At 35.5% G+C, this 16,208-nt stretch overlaps 1 protein-coding gene across 1 annotated transcript; it reads left to right on the top strand.

Annotated features, from left to right (window-relative positions):
* The first annotated feature begins 1,521 nt into the window (after window positions 1–1,521).
* LOC141719758 (uncharacterized) lies at window positions 1,522–3,038 on the top strand. The gene is made up of 3 exons (XM_074522154.1): window positions 1,522–2,388; window positions 2,518–2,762; window positions 2,843–3,038. Exons 1-3 carry the CDS (start codon window positions 1,522–1,524, stop codon window positions 3,036–3,038), a joined length of 1,308 nt encoding a protein of 435 aa, XP_074378255.1.
* Window positions 3,039–16,208: the final 13,170 nt, after the last annotated feature.

Genomic DNA, 16,208 nt, shown 5'->3' with positions numbered 1-16,208 from the left:
TTATACTAGGTGGATTTGGCATGAAGAGGGAATACACTCTAGTAAAACGGAGACATGTACAAGGAATGATTAAAGTTTTGGAGATGGTAAGCCTGAAAATAAAGAAGATGACATGAAAAATGATAGGGTCGAGGAGATTATGGAAGATCTTGAAGATTTTCTAAAGCACCAACCAACAATTCTTGAGAGCTTGGTTGATGGTCCCAAAAAACTCCTGTATCTAGGGTGCAATGATCAGTTTACTAGGTTATCAACAACCTTAAAATTGTGCAAGCTTAAAGTGAAGAACGGGTGGAGTGACAAGAGTTTCACAGAAATGCTAAAACTTCTCGCTAACATACTCCCTCCAAATAACGAGCTTCCCATTTCCACCTATGAGGCGACGAAGATATTGTGTCCCATGGGTATGAATGTAAAGAAGATCCATGCTTGTCCAAATGATTGTGTGTTGTTTCGATATAAGTATGAACATCTACAAACTTGTCCAAAGTGCGGAGCATCTAGGTACAAGCGGGAGGGAAATTATTCTTCGAGTGTTGATAAAAAAAGGCCTCCTACGAAGGTGCTGCGATATTTACCCGTAGTAGAGCGATTCAAACGCCTTTTTGCAAATGTCACTGATGAAAAGCTTATGAGGTGGCATAAGGAAGGAAGAAAATCAGATGGGATGCTCAGACACCCTGGTGACTCTCCACAGTGGAGAACCATTGATGGAAAGTTCCCGGAATTTGGCAGAGAAGTTAGAAATTTATGACTTGGGCTTTCTACGGATGGCATGAATCCGTATCACACTTTAAGCTCTCAACATAGCACTTGGTCGGTTCTTCTGACAATTTATAACTTGCCTCCTTGGTTATGCATGAAGCGCAAGTACATCATGTTGACATTGCTAATCCCTGGTCCTAAAGAACCCGGAAATAATATCGATATTTATCTTCAGCCACTTATTGAAGATCTAAAGTTATTGTGGGATGAAGGTGAGAGGGTATATAATGCATTCAGCCAAACAGATTTCACTGTGCGTGCCATGATTTTTTGCACCATAAGTGATTTTCCAGGTTATGGAAACCTTTCAGGATACACTATCAAAGGAGCTAAAGCGTGTCCGATTTGTGAAGATGCTACAATTGATCTTCGTTTAAACAATTGTAAAATTAATGTTTATATGGGTCATTATACATTTCTTCCTCTTAATCACCCTTATCGTAAGAGGAAAAAGTCTTTTGACGGGATTGTCGAGACTCGAGTAGCTCGTTTACCATTAACGGGGAGTGAGGTTTTGGAACGTGTTAAAGATATTGATGTTGTACTTGGAAAGTTGTATAAAAAGCCATCTCCAAATACTGTTTGGAAGAAGAAATCTATATTTTCAGATTTTCCATACTGGGAACACTTGCAAGTTAGACACTGTCTGGATTTCATATATATTGAAAAAATATCTGTGAAAGCCTTGTCGGGACATTGTTGAATATACCCGGTAAGTCAAAGGATGGAATGAAAGCCAGATTAGACATGCAAGAGATGGGTATACGAGTAGAATTAGCACCACAACAATCAGGCAAGCGTGCATATCTACCTCCGGCTTGTTATACTCTGTCTAGAAAAGAAAAAATCAGCTTTTGTGAGTGTTTATCTAGTGTGAAAGTTCCATCTCGATATTCTTCAAACCCAAAAAACATTGTCTCAATGAAAGATTTGAAGTTGGTAGGAATGAAGTCACATGATTGTCACGTGTTAATGCAACATCTATTACCGGTTTCAATTCGAGGCATATTACCGAAGCATGTGCCATTGGTTATCACGAAACTGTGTTTCTTCTTCAATGCTATATGTAGTAAGGTGATTGATCCCATGACATTGGATACTTTGCAAGCTGATATAGTTATTACACTTTGTGAGTTTGAAATGTCTTTTCTACACTCATTTTTTGACATAATGGTGCATTTAGTGGTTCATCTTGTGAGAGAGATTAAAATTTGTGGTCCGTTATATTTGCGGCAAATGTATCCTTTTGAGATATTTTTGTGTATCTTAAAAGCATACGTGAGAAATCGATGTCTGCCTGAAGGTAGCATAGTTGATGGGTATTCAGTTGAAGAGACTATTGAATTTTGTACTAATTATTTAGCATCTACCGATCCAGTCGAAATTCAAAGGTCTCGGCATGAAGGAAGACTTGAAGGTCAGGGTACATTGGGACATAAAATGATATGTCCGAGTGGTGAAATGCTTGATAGAGCCCATCGTTTTGTATTGCAACACATGACAGAAGTCCACCCTTTCTTACAACAACACAGAGTTGAGATTCGACAAATGCATCCTTCTAAGAGTGGCAAGTGGGTTGCAAATGAACATGATCGATCTTTTGTTAAATGGTTTAAAGATCGAGTAATGTCTCAATATTCATAAAGTCATACCACCATTTCTAGTACGCTAAAATGGTTAGCATATGGGCCTGACATGCCAGTGAGATCTTACCAAGGATTTGATATTAATGGGTACACTTTCTATACACAGTGTCAAGATAACAAGAGCACTGTGCATAATAATGGAGTGTCTGTAGAAGCTTCTTCGACTGAATTTGATAGGGGCAATTCTATCACATCACGAGATATAAAAAAGTCATACTATGGCGTGATTGAAGAAATTTGGGAGCTTGACTATAAGGATTTTAAAGTTGCTCGCTTTCGATATAAATGGTTCGATATCAAGCGTGGCGTTCGGGTAGATGAGTCGGGCTTCTCTTTGGTAGATTTTAATCGGTTTGGACTTAAAATGACCCGTTTATATTCGCTACACAAGTTAAACAAGTGTTTTACATTAAAGACCCCGCTGATTCTAGATGGTCAATTGTTCTTGAAAGTAAGCGACGCATTTTTGGAATTGATAATGTGGAAGACGAGGACGAGTATGATCAATTTGATGAGAATCCCCCTTTCTCAATTGGTCTACCTACCGAAGTTAGAGAAGATAATGCAGATACAAATTATGTTCGTAATGATCATGATGAAGGGTTATGGATTGATCGTCAAGTATGAGTTTTAGTAAAGGTAATTTTAATAACAAGTTTATAAAGGTATTTTTTTTAAAATTCTATTAATATTTGGTGACTAAGAATATTACTAGAAATGTTGTCAGGTTATTATCTAGTTAAATTATCAATACATGTTAAAAAAACATATATTCGGTCCATTTGGAAAATTAATTAATCCTTTAAAAAAACCTGTAATTTAATGATCATTATAGAAGATATGTAAAAGTTGTTTACATATCTGGTGTAACTCTTAGAAATGTTCAGGTTACATGCTATAGATTTTATGCATACTTTAATATATTCAATCCATACTTTTTGCAGGTTTGTGCTTGGGAAGTGTCATGAAAGAAGAAAGTAATTAAGGTTCACTGAGGGCTACATTAAGCCATTTACAGCATCATCAAGTACTCGAGGTGAGTCCTTAACACATTTAATATATCGACTTTAATTTCAGGAGCTAAACTCAAAATAGCAAGAATTATGATCAAGTACTACACTGAGAAGTTTCTACAGGATTCAGGCGCAAACCATGTAATCACCCGACTATGTGGATTTATGCAGGGCTTGATTATCACACATCCTTCGTATTATTTGTAGTTATGCCATTCTATATATAATTTAAAATATTAGCCCAATCTTTCTTGGCTAGAGGGTAATATAAAAATTGATGAGAGTGATCCAGGCATACACATCAATGCCTGAACATAAATCTTCCCGCCTGGGTCCAAAAAAAAATATGCAGGGAATGCTGCAACTCAGAAGTTTTCCAAATGATTATTTTGATATTATTTTATTGTTACAAGTCTACAATAGGTTTTGAAATCAAAAAAATACTTCTACTTCTTCCTGACTTGTTGATCTTATATTGTTGTAGGTAATTGCTATGGATAAAGATAATGCAGATAAAGATAATGCAGAGTCTAGTTCCAAGAAAAGGACCAGAGGTCCAACATTTTGCAAAAAAACGAAAAATAGGATATGGAACCAGAATTTGGATGGCACCCTTGATTTCGATGAATATGGTAACCCGGTTGGCGGTATGCGTAAAGATTTCATAATTTATCCGGGAACAAAGGTTCGCTTCAGAGTTGATATTAATATCAAGACTTGGGATGTAGTTAATCAAGGATTAAAAGATGTTATTTTGGATGACATTAAGGTACGATTATATTTTACATTTACACTTTAATTTGGGAAAAGTAAAATGAAATCATGAATCTGTTTAAAAATTTTGTTGCCTTTACTCATTTGTATCGCTTTCAGAGTCTTTGGAATCTGGATGATTCACATAAAAAGATGGTGTTGGAAAGAGCTGCAAAGATGTGGAGGGATTTCAAGGTAAAATTTACAAAAAGAGAGGTGAAACTGAGGAGTTCAAGGTAAAATTTTAACAACTTAGCTCTGAATCACATCAAAAAAATATTAACATACAATACCTATTTATATACTCTAAAGGTTTAGGGTTTGGATCTTAACAACTACCACAAACCATATGTAATTCAAACATGTTTGACTCAAGGTATTAAGGTACTAAACCTATAAATTATAAACCAGATACTAAATATATTTCCATTCAATTAACTTGCTAAAGTCTATATTTCTATTTTTTGCCTCTTTTGTATGCAGGAAATAAGTGAGAAAGCAAAAGACAGTAAAAAGCATGATGAGCATGTTCATTTCCTGGGGCCTAGAGGATATTATGCAAATAGGGCTAAGTGGTGTGTGGATGACCCCACCAAATTTTTGGATGATTCAGAATACATCGATGAATCAATTTTGTAGAGTCAGCGTAGCGGACGAAGTTATGATTGGCTTAGAGCACGTGTGAAGAAGAAGGAGGGTGGAGGTTATTACTTCCCAAATTTGCAAACCAAGGAAGTCCTTGCAAAAATGGTAAATCTACTTACCTTTTTATGCATAATTATGTCTTATATATGAGAGGTCCTGTGAGTCTGGGACACATTAAAGAGTGCTTTAATTCAATTTTTGAAGTCTAACTATGATTTAAGTTCTGCCAAGTAAATGACCTATGTATCTAAAATGGATATATTACGTTCAGCTGTGACTTAAATCATTCTCCTGGAAACATTCAGCTGCACACCAGGCATCATGGTTAGCTGGTTCTATCTAATTAATTCGCAAAAAAATTTGAGTTCCTTAACTATATATCTTATTCATTTTAATGTCCTGTTAGATATATTTTATAATGTCATGTGTAATATGATGTGTGTTTAGTTTTAAGATCTTACCTAACAGGACAAATCAGTACTTAACTAGAAATCAGCAATTATACTAAGACAGAACTTAAGATATCAGAACTTAAGTTATCAGAACTTAAGGTTCAGAAGATATTTATCAGGAGATAATATCAGGACTTAAGATGACTTTCAGATAAGGCAGGCAGCTGATTGAAAGGAAAGAAGATCGAAACTAGGACAAGAAAGAATTGTGCATGAAGAAGGAATTCTATGAAGAATAGAATACTTGGAAGATTAAAGATAACTAGTTGATATATTTTAGGAAGCAAAATTATATTCCATATCAATTAGAATATTATCTTGTAACTGTGTAGTATATAAACACAGGCATAGAGTTTACACTATAAGTGTTACGATTATCGAAGTTATTATTCTTTATAACTCTAGCAGCTCTCGTGATAATTTGTTCATCACTGAGAGAGGACAGTTCCATATTGTAACAAAGTTTATTATGTTGAATAAAATCTATTTTCTATTACTTGAGTTCTTATATTCGATTAGATTGTGCTAAACACTGTATTCAACCCCCTTCTACAGTGTGTGTGACCTAACAAATGGTATTAGAGCCTTCTGTTAACACACAAACAGTTTAAGATCCAAAATCAATCATGTCTGAAGAAGAAACTCCAACCAAGCCCACCAAAACTGAAAACCTCCAAAAACCGTAACTCATAGTCGATATGAGACTATAAGAATTCCCATGTTGAAACCTTATGAGTATTCCATATGGAAAGTGAAGATGGCTATGTTTCTGGAAGCTACATATCCAGAATATCTTGACAGGATTTATGCCAACCAAACTCTTTGTGGAAGTTGCAGGTCAGCCAACAAAGTCTGTACCAAAGGAGAAAAGTGGTTACACTGCTGAAGATATCTCATTGATTGCAAATGATGCAAAGGTAAGACACTTGCTGTATAGTGCCATTGATAATGTCATGTGAAATAGGGTAATTAACTGCAAGAAAAGTAAAAGAGATATGGGATGCTTTGGAAACAAGGTGGTAGGGAACTGATTCAATCAAGAAGAACAGGAAGACGATACTCAGTCAAGAGTATGAACACTTTGACTCAAAGCCTGATGAGTCATTAACTGATTTATATGATAGATTTGTCAAACTCTTGAATGATTTGTCACTAGTTGACAAAAAATATGATATTGAAGATTCAAATCTTAAATTCCTATTAGCTCTTCCTGAAAGATGGATTTGAAGCCCACAATAATAAGAGACAACTATAATCTTGATGAAACAACTCTTGATGAAATTTATGGGATGCTCAAGACTCATGAACTTGAGATGGAACAAAGAAGCAAGAGGAATGGAAGAAAATCAAGGACAGTTGCCTTTGTGGCTGAGGAGGAAAGTCCCAAAGAAGCTGCCTCAAGGAAAGGGAGGGGAAACGCTCTCATCACAAAGTCTGATACTGAGTCATCAAGTTCTGATAGTGATGATGACTCAGAAACTGAAAGTATACCTAAGATGGACCCTGATGAGGAGATGATGAAGCTGTGTGCTCTTATAGTGAAAGGGATCACAAAGATTGCATACAGAAAATTCAGGAGAGGAAAGAAGTTTTCCAGGAAAGGTGCAAGTTCTGATAAGAAAGGTTTCAGAAAATCTGAAGGCAAAGGAGGAAAAGCTGATAGAGGAGATTACTCAAATGTTAAATGCTAAAACTGTGGTGAGAAAGGCAACATATCTCCAGATTGCAGAAAAGGGAAAAGTGACAAAGGCAAGGCTCTTGTCACAAAGAAGAAAAGCTGGTCAGATGCTTCAGATTCTGAGGATGAGGAAAACTATGCCTTGATGGCAAATGCTGATAGCAGTTCTGATACTGCTAACTTAAAGGTACCTCAAACTACTTATGCCTTTCATACTGATAATATTACTGAGTTGAGAAGATATCTTAAGACCATGTTCATTAGTTATAAAGATCAAACTTTAACATATGAAAGATTAACTTCTGAAAATCTTGCTTATAAAAAGATGAATGATTATTTAGAAAAAGAGTTAGTCATGTTCCATCAAACTCGGAAAGATAGAGATGATGCCTTTTATATTTGGGATGAAGTGCTAAAAATGAATGAATCTCTAAAAACTGAGTAAGAAAAGGAAAGAGAGATTATCAGGACTTGGACTAACTCTGGTAAAGCAACTCAGGATATTCTTAGTAGTGGAAACTGGAATGAGGGGTTAAGTTATGGAGATGATAAGAACAGTAAGGGAACTGTAGAAACTGAGCCTATAGTTGTTAAACAAAAACCAAAGGTAAATCCTGTTAAGTTTGTAACTACAAAGTCTGATATTGATAAATCAGGAGTTAAGGAGAAAGTAACTTTTGACAAACCTAAACAGGATAAACCAATTGAAGTTAACATAGGCTTAATGACTAAGAAGCAGCTTAAGCATAAGCTGAAAGATGTTAAGAATGTAAACAAGGTAAAGCCACCTAGGAAAAATAGGAATGGAAAGGATGGTGTGAACAAAAGTAACAATTATAAGCCTGTTCCTGATGCTCATAAAAAAACATGTCATAATTGTGTAAATTCTAACCATATGGCTTCTTTTTGCAGGAAGCATAAGAATATAAACTCCTTACCTTCAAAATCAGGAGTTAAGAGTCAGTCTGTTAGATATAAGCCACAAAATCCTTGTTTTCATTGTGGTAGTTTATGGCATTCCATTTATACTTGTAAGGAATATCATAGTCTATACTATGATTATTATCAAATAAAACCTTCTGTAAAGAAAGTTAGCATTCTTCCTTCTAGTATAAGTTCTGATGCAAAGTCTGATATTGCAAATTCTGATAATAAAAACTGTTAACATAAACTCTGATGCTAAATCCGCTGCAAATGTTAATAAACTTAAAAAGGCCAAAGGATCCAAGCAAGTCTAGGTCCTTAAAACTAATCATTAGTGGTCTTTGTGATTGCAGGGCAACAGGAAGAACATCCTAGTTCTGGACATTGGAAAAACTCTGGGATATGGCAATATCAATCTTGGGAATGTCACCATTGAAAAAGTAGCTCTGGTCTCAAGACTTAAACACAATCTGCTGAGTGTGAGTCAAATCTGTGACAGAGGTTATCATGTGGATTTCTTTGAAGAACACTGTGAAGTTGTAAGCAAATCTACAGGCAAAGTTGTTTCGAAAGGATATAGGCATGGTAACATTTATGAAGCCAAGCTTTAAACAAGTACTGATGGTTCTGCAATCTGTCTGTTGAGCAGAGCATCAATTGAAGAAAGCTGGGATTGGCATAAGAAACTCTTTCATTTAAATTTTAACAATATAAATGAAATAGTCTACAAAGATCTTGTGAGAGGACTGCCAAAATCAGTATTTGCTCCTGATGGCCTTTGTGATTCATGTCAAAAGGCAAAACAAAGAAAATCTTCATTCAAGAGCAAGACTGAATCATCAATTCTTGAGCCTTATCACCTACTACATGTTGATCTATTTGGTCTAGTTAATGTCATGTATATTATAAAGAAGAAATATGCTATGGTCATAGTGGATGAGTTCACCAGATACACATGGGTATATTTCTTGCACATAAAAAGTGAAACTGCATCTATCTTGATTGATCATGTCAAGCAACTGGATAAATTGGTCAAAGATTCTGTGAAGATCATAAGGAGTGATAATGGCACTGAGTTCAAGAATTTGATTATGGAAGAGTTCTGCAAAAACCATGGAATAAAGCAGGAATTTTCTGCTCCTGGAACTCCACAGCAAAATGGAGTTGTTGAAAGAAAGAATAGAACTCTTATTGAAGCTACACGAACTATTCTTGATAAAGCAAAGTTGCCGACCTACTTTTGGGCTGAAGCTGTGCAAACTGCTTGTTTTACTCAGAATGCAACACTCATTAACAAGCATGGAAAAACACCATATGTGATGGTGAAGAAAAAGAAGCCAAATCTGAAGTATTTTCATGTATGTGGATGCAAGTGTTTTGTTCTTAAGACTCATCCCGAACAACTATCCAAATTTGATCTAAAAGTAGATGAAGGAATTTTTGTTGGATATCCACTTTCTACAAAAGCCTTCAGAGTCTATAATTTAAGAACAAGGGTTGTCATGGAATCTATCAATGTCTCTTTTGATGATAAGATGATTACTGGACTTGAAGATTTCAATGATCATGATCAGCCGAGATTCGAAAATGAAGTTTTAAATTCTGATTCTGTAAATCCTAATACTGCAAATTCTGATGGATTAAACTCTAATGTTATTGAAACTGTGGTGACTACGCCTAAGGAAAATGCACCTGTGCAAGGGGAGCATACTGAAGATCCAACCACATCTCAAGAAGCATCAGAACCTACAACAGGCTCTTCAAGTTCTGATGGGCCAAGTTCTGATAATTCAGAAAACTCATGTTCTGTTATTTCTGGAAACTCAAATAATGAAGGATCCAAATCAGAGAGCATAAGTTCAGGGGGAGCATCAGAAAATGTTGATGAAGACAACATGGATCATGGGGGAGCATCCAGTTCCAGAGAAAACCTTCCATCTGCAAGAAAGTGGACTAAAGCACATACACTTGATTTAATTATTGGAAATCCTGATGCAGGTGTCAAAACTAGAACAGCTACATCAAATGAATGTCTTTATCATTCTTTTCTTTCTCAGACTGAACCATAGAAAGTGGAAGAAACTCTTCAAGATGCTGATTGGGTGCAAGCAATGCAAGAAGAGTTAAATGAATTTGAAAGAAATAAAGTCTGGACCCTAGTGCCAAGACCAAGAAACAGATCAGTTGTTGGTACAAAATGGGTATTCAAAAACAAAACTGACAGTGACGGCGTAATTAAAAGGAACAAAGCAATGCTGGTTGCAAAGGACACTTTCAACATGAGGGAATTGATTATGATGAAACATTTGCACCAGTTGCTAGATTGGAAGCCATAAGGATATTTTTGGCTTATGCTGCTCACAAGAAGTTTAAAGTCTTTCAAATGGATGTGAAAAGTTTTTTTCTTAATAAGAGAAATGGGAGAGGAAGTATATGTTGAACAACCTCTAGGGTTTGTAGATCCCAAAATTCTAAAATTCCAAAATTCCAAGAGTATGGTATGAGACTTTAGCTCAGTTTCTTCTGGAAAGTGAATTTAACAGAGGAACTATTGATAAAACACTGTTCTACCTCAACCATGGAAAAGACTTACTTTTGGTGCAAATATATGTTGATGATATCATTTTTGGTTCAATAAATGACAGACTTTGTAAGAAGTTTGCCAAACTGATGCAGTCAAGATATCAAATGAGTATGATGGGAGAACATAACTATTTTTTGGGCTTCAAGTCAAGCAGAATGAAGAAGGAACTTTTATTTGTTAATCTAAGTACACCAGATATTTGTTGAAGAAATTTGGAATGTAGGATTGTTCAAGTGCATCCACTCCTATGGCCACTGCAACTAAGTTGGATAAGGATACTGGTAAATCAGTAGATATTACTGATTACAGAGGTATGATTGACTCACTACTCTATCTAACTGCAAGTAGACCTGATATCATGTATGCTATCGGTCTTTATGTAAGATTTCAAGCAGATCCAAGAGAACCTCACTTAACAGCTGTGAAAAGAATTTTAAAGTACCTTAAGGGTACAACTAATCTGGGATTATGGTATCCTAGAGAATCAAATTTTAAGCTAATAGGTTACTCAGATGAAGATTTTGTAGGATGCAAATTTGACAGGAAAAGCACATCTGGAAGCTGCCAATTTCTTGGAGGCAGATTGGTTTCTTGGTTTAGCAAGAAACAGAAGTCAATTTCCACATCAACTACAGAAGCATAATACATTGCTGCAGGAAGCTGTTGTGCACAGATTCTTTGGATGAAGAATCAGTTACTGGATTATGGGTTAGAATTTTCTAAAATTCATATTTACTGTGATAATCAAAGTGCTATTGCTATGACAGGTAATCCAGTTCAGCACTTAATGACAAAGCACATCAACATTACGTACCACTTTATAAGGGAACATGTGGATGAATGTACAGTGGAATTGTATTTTGTTCTCACAGATCAACAACTGGCAGATATCTTCACAAAACCACCGTGTGAAGCTACTTTTACAAGATTGGTAAATGAACTTGGAATGGTTTCAGGTTCTTTCTCTAAATCTGCTTAGATTATGTTCTGATACATCCGACTTTATGATCAGTATTTACAGATATTACTATCTTTGTGTATTTTGTACTTAAATTGAAAATTACTTAAGTGTTGATTGTTGTCTGATGTGAATTTCTAAACTCTAATAGTGATATTAATGTTTCTGTGACTATTCAATCTAATGAGGATAACTGTGCTAGATGCTGACCTAGTAATCTTTAATATACTAAAGATCTCATGTTTTAAGTAATTATTTATGTGGAAATCTTTTAACACAAGCAAATTCTGATGTTGAGCTTAGTTAAGTTTACTTTGTGTATCTTATTACTAAGTCAAAAACTAGAATAATGTTTCAATCTGTTAAGTTCCGATGTTAGTAAATCTGGTGAATGTACTAAGTGCTGATAAGCATCACTTATTAAAAGAAAAGAAAAAAAATTAAAATCAGGTACTCCTTTGAGATCTAGAGTAAAAATGTGGAAGGGAAGACTCAGGTGCATTGCTGGTATTAAGTAATATGCATTAGAAAAGCAAAATAAAATTTTCTTGGTGACTTTTCACACTCTATGATTACTGGAGAAATACTCTGATAACAACATAAATTCTAATAAGCAGTCGTGACTCACTTACACTGAGAAGCCACTATAAAATAGAATTTCAAAAGATGCATAAAATGAGCACAAAATAGTTGAGGTGGACTCATGCATGAACTCATTCAATAGTAGGCTTCAGAATAATAACAGATTGTGAGCAAAGTTCTTAGTTATGCCTTATTTTAAGATGTACTAAAGTGAATCAGACTTTACTCTTTGTCTGATATTTATCTTAATGCACACACATACACTTTATATGAATGATGAAAATTACTGGGGTGATAAATGTTGTTTTAGATGAACAATTTATGTGTCAGATTGCATAAATTCTGAGGACAAGTTCTGATGGAAGTTCCGATGATTAAGTTCTGATGAAACCATATCAGTATTTGTGTGAAGAATTACAGGAATACACATTCACTTTTCGAGTTTAAGAGCCATATTCTGATGACTTTTAACTCCTGATAATAATAAAGTTTTGGTGCTTACGTGACAGTATTTATTTACTTGGTTTATTTTTGGTCATTACTTGAACGATAATATTTTTACAGAATATTGGTTAATGTGAGATAAAACAGTCATAATCATTGTGGGTTAGTGGTTAACGTGTTTCTCCTGAAAAATTTCATGTCCACGGTAATTATTGCTAATTTTACGTGTCCATTAACTCTCATTCTAACCGTTTATTGACTGTTCAAATGGTGCCAGGTGTAAAGTGTATCACATGCTTCAAAAATATGATTGTTAAGTGGAGAAAGTATATATATGAGAGATAAAAGATTTTCTAATCTTTTACTTACTTTTCTATTCTAAATCTCTTTTTCTTTCTCTCTCTCTCTCTCTTTTATTTTCTGAAGTTATTTTTCTCTCAGGGCTTTTTACAAAAATTTGCGAACATTCTCTTATTCACTGAATTTCTTACAGAGATGGCACCAAAAGATGTAATTTTTGATGGAGCTAAGTTTGTTCCTAATAACTTCTCCGCTATTCTTAGCAAGTCAGAACCCCTATCAGAACTTCATTTCATTCAGGACTTTCTTGCTAGTTCTGATTTTGGGTACGCTCTGACCGCACCTGATGTAGTCTCTGGTACTCAAGTTCTAGAGTTCTGGAGAAGCGGAGTATATGATGATGGTGGTGCTCAAGGGTCCCTAAGTATTATTTTTTCATCAGGGGAGGATGAGTATGTTGTGACATTGGCTACGGTGCTGTGTTTATTATACTGTCGAAGAGCCAGTTCTTCAAAACATGATGGCCAATCTGGGGTATGAGAGGACATTGGCAAAGATGGGTCAGTTGAAGAGATCTTTCATAAGGAGGGAATTGAGTTTCTTCTTTGACTGTATCACGAAGGCTTTTGCAAACAAATGCTCTAATTTTGATGCAATCCTCATATTCAACCAACAAATCGGGTATGCTCTCATTAATCAAACTGATTTTGATTATGCAAGTGTTGTCTTAGGTTTTATTGGGGATAGAATGACAGAAGATAGAAATACTGTTTATTTTTCTAGATTATGTGAGCTTATGTATAGTTTTTGTTGTGATGATAAGCCCCAATCTGCTACTGAATTAATTTCACCATTCAGACTAGATAAAAGAGCTTTTAATGACTTATTATCTACTGATAATTAGAAGGCTGTGTTAAGACCCCTCCTAGTTCCTTTATCTGTCAAACAAGCCTTAATAACCTATGATCCGGTTAAATATACTGAAGTATATCCTGATGTCCAACCATCAGAACCTCATCCATCAGCACCTACCACCTCTACACAAACACCTTAAAATTCTCAATCTCAACCTTCTAATCCTACAGTGCAGCCTTCATCTTCCAAACCCAAGAGGACTAAGAAAGTACCTCAGACTCAACAGAAGAGAAGGAGAATTATTCTGCGAGATGAATCAGATGCTGAGGAACTGGTTCCAATATCAGAACCTGTTATTGTAGAAGCTGAGAAGGTTTCTTCTTAGAAATATACTTTAACTGGGAGTTCTAGGCCCCTCAAAAGGCTTAGAAAGTTATATTTAGATGATAAAGCTCCTACAGTGTCTCCACCTTTGAGGAAATTAAAGAAATATAGAGCTCATAGGGATATAGTTGAGTCAGATTCAGATGTAGTGGAAGCAGCTTAGAAAGGGGATCAGGAATCTCTGATCTCAACAGAACCAGTTGTTATTAAATTACTTCCTTCTGCACAATATGAAACTGCTCAAGATAAAATACCTACACCTCCTATGTCACCTATATTTGATCCAGTACATACTGAAGAACCAGGTACAGGTGCTGAAATTGATATTCATAACCTGATTATGCCTGAGGTTTTGTACTTGGAAGCTCCACCAATTCAACTCACTCCACCAACAACATCACTTTTGAATGTTGATCAGAAGCTAGCTGCAGATTAGAATTTAGAGGAAAATGTTGAAGCCTCTATAGTCTCACATACTGCTATTTTATCAGAGGATGCTGATACTGCAAGATCTACAAGTTCTGATGCTGCTAATGAAGAAACTACTGGTGAAACTGGTCCATCAGGACATGCACCTTAACAAACTGTTGATAAAGCTGATTTAGTCAAGAAGTTTGTTACAGGGAAAAGACCAGTACCTTGGAATAAAACTCCTAGAGGAAAGGAGTGGACTAAAGAATGAAACTCAGTTAGTTTTGTTCCTTCTGAAAAGATTCTTGCTGAGCATCTTGCAAAAGCTGATGAAATGCTGATAAATGATGATTTCAAGGCACAGCTGAGAGTTACTGCATTGAGTACAAGGCACCTTCAAGGTCAACACTCAATAACTCATAACAAGGTGAATAAAATTCAAGAAAACTTGATCCAGAAAGATATGAATGTGAAACTTGAAAAGAACAGATTTTTCAAGCCAGCATTTGATAGAATTGCCTATATTGAGAAAACTAAGGAGAAACAACAAGCTCAAATTGAAGAAATTTTGAAGAATCAGGCTTTTCACAAAAATCAACTCAATGAGATCCAATCCTCAGTGGAATTTCTTTTCTCTCTTCTATTACCTACTGATGCCAAAAAGGGGGAGAAAGTGATTAAGTCAAAATGCAAATCTATTCAGACACTAAAAGTAAAGGATGATGGAAATGATGAGCAGGGAAATTCTGATAAGGGTAGAGGCCAAGGTCAAGGCAAAGGACTTTCGTCAAGTAAAGCTAGAATTACAAGTCAAGGAACAAGTTCTGATATTGGGAGAAGAATAAGTTCTGATACTGGTAAAAGGATAAGTTCTGGTGAATATCTAGAACTTGATGAAGAAATTTCAAAGCAGTTATTTCTTTAAGAAAATCCAGGAATGGACTTTGAGAGTCTAAAGGAAGAAGAAGCTAGACTCAAAACAGAAGGTGTCAAGACAAAATATGAAGCTTCTGTTGAAAAGAAATTTCCAAAGCCTAAGGGTATTGTGATAAAGGAAAGAACAAGTTCTGAGGTAACCAAGGCCAAATTACAAATGGAAATTGATCCAAGGTCCAAGGGCAAAGAAAAAGTTGATGAACCTGTAAAGGTTTATATGCTAGTCATGGGTGAAGAAATAATTGATGATGAAGCAGATGCTTATCTTGCTCTGATGCATAAGAAGATTTTTCAAGCAACCTCTGACATGGCTCATGTTGTTCAGAGTCAAGATATAGTAAGTTCTGATATGACGAAGAAGCAAGCAACCTCTGACATAGCTCAAGTTGGCTTGATATCAGAATATAAGGAAAAGGAAACCTCTGACATTGCTTATGTTAAACCTTCAAAGATACTCCTACCAGGATTCACCAAACCTAAACAGACTCAACCTTTGAAGACTGCAACAAGTAGTTTTGAAGCAAGAGTTGTTACAGGAAAGGGAGCATGAGATAAATCCGGGTTGGGTAGTTCTGACGAAAGAAGAGTACATAACACTACCAATGATCCAACTTCCTTAAGTGAACCAGGTGTTGGAGCAACTCCTGAAATATTGAATCGACTTGAATCTGTACAAATGGTTTACCATACCTTCTTAAAAGAACATATCTTGTTATATTTTATGACAGATGAAAGGGTATACCAGATTAAGAAAAATGCTATACCACTGAGGTATTTTGAAGAACTGGAACATGTTCTATTCCTACTTCAAGTGAAAGACAGATTAACAGATAGTGCTGCAGGATATTTAAAGTCTCAAATTCAAAGGTGATATTGTC

Source organism: Apium graveolens, chromosome 1 (assembly GCF_009905375.1).
Source record: "Apium graveolens cultivar Ventura chromosome 1, ASM990537v1, whole genome shotgun sequence".
Lineage (NCBI taxonomy): Eukaryota > Viridiplantae > Streptophyta > Magnoliopsida > Apiales > Apiaceae > Apium > Apium graveolens.
This window is presented reverse-complemented; position numbering and strand designations above follow the sequence as displayed.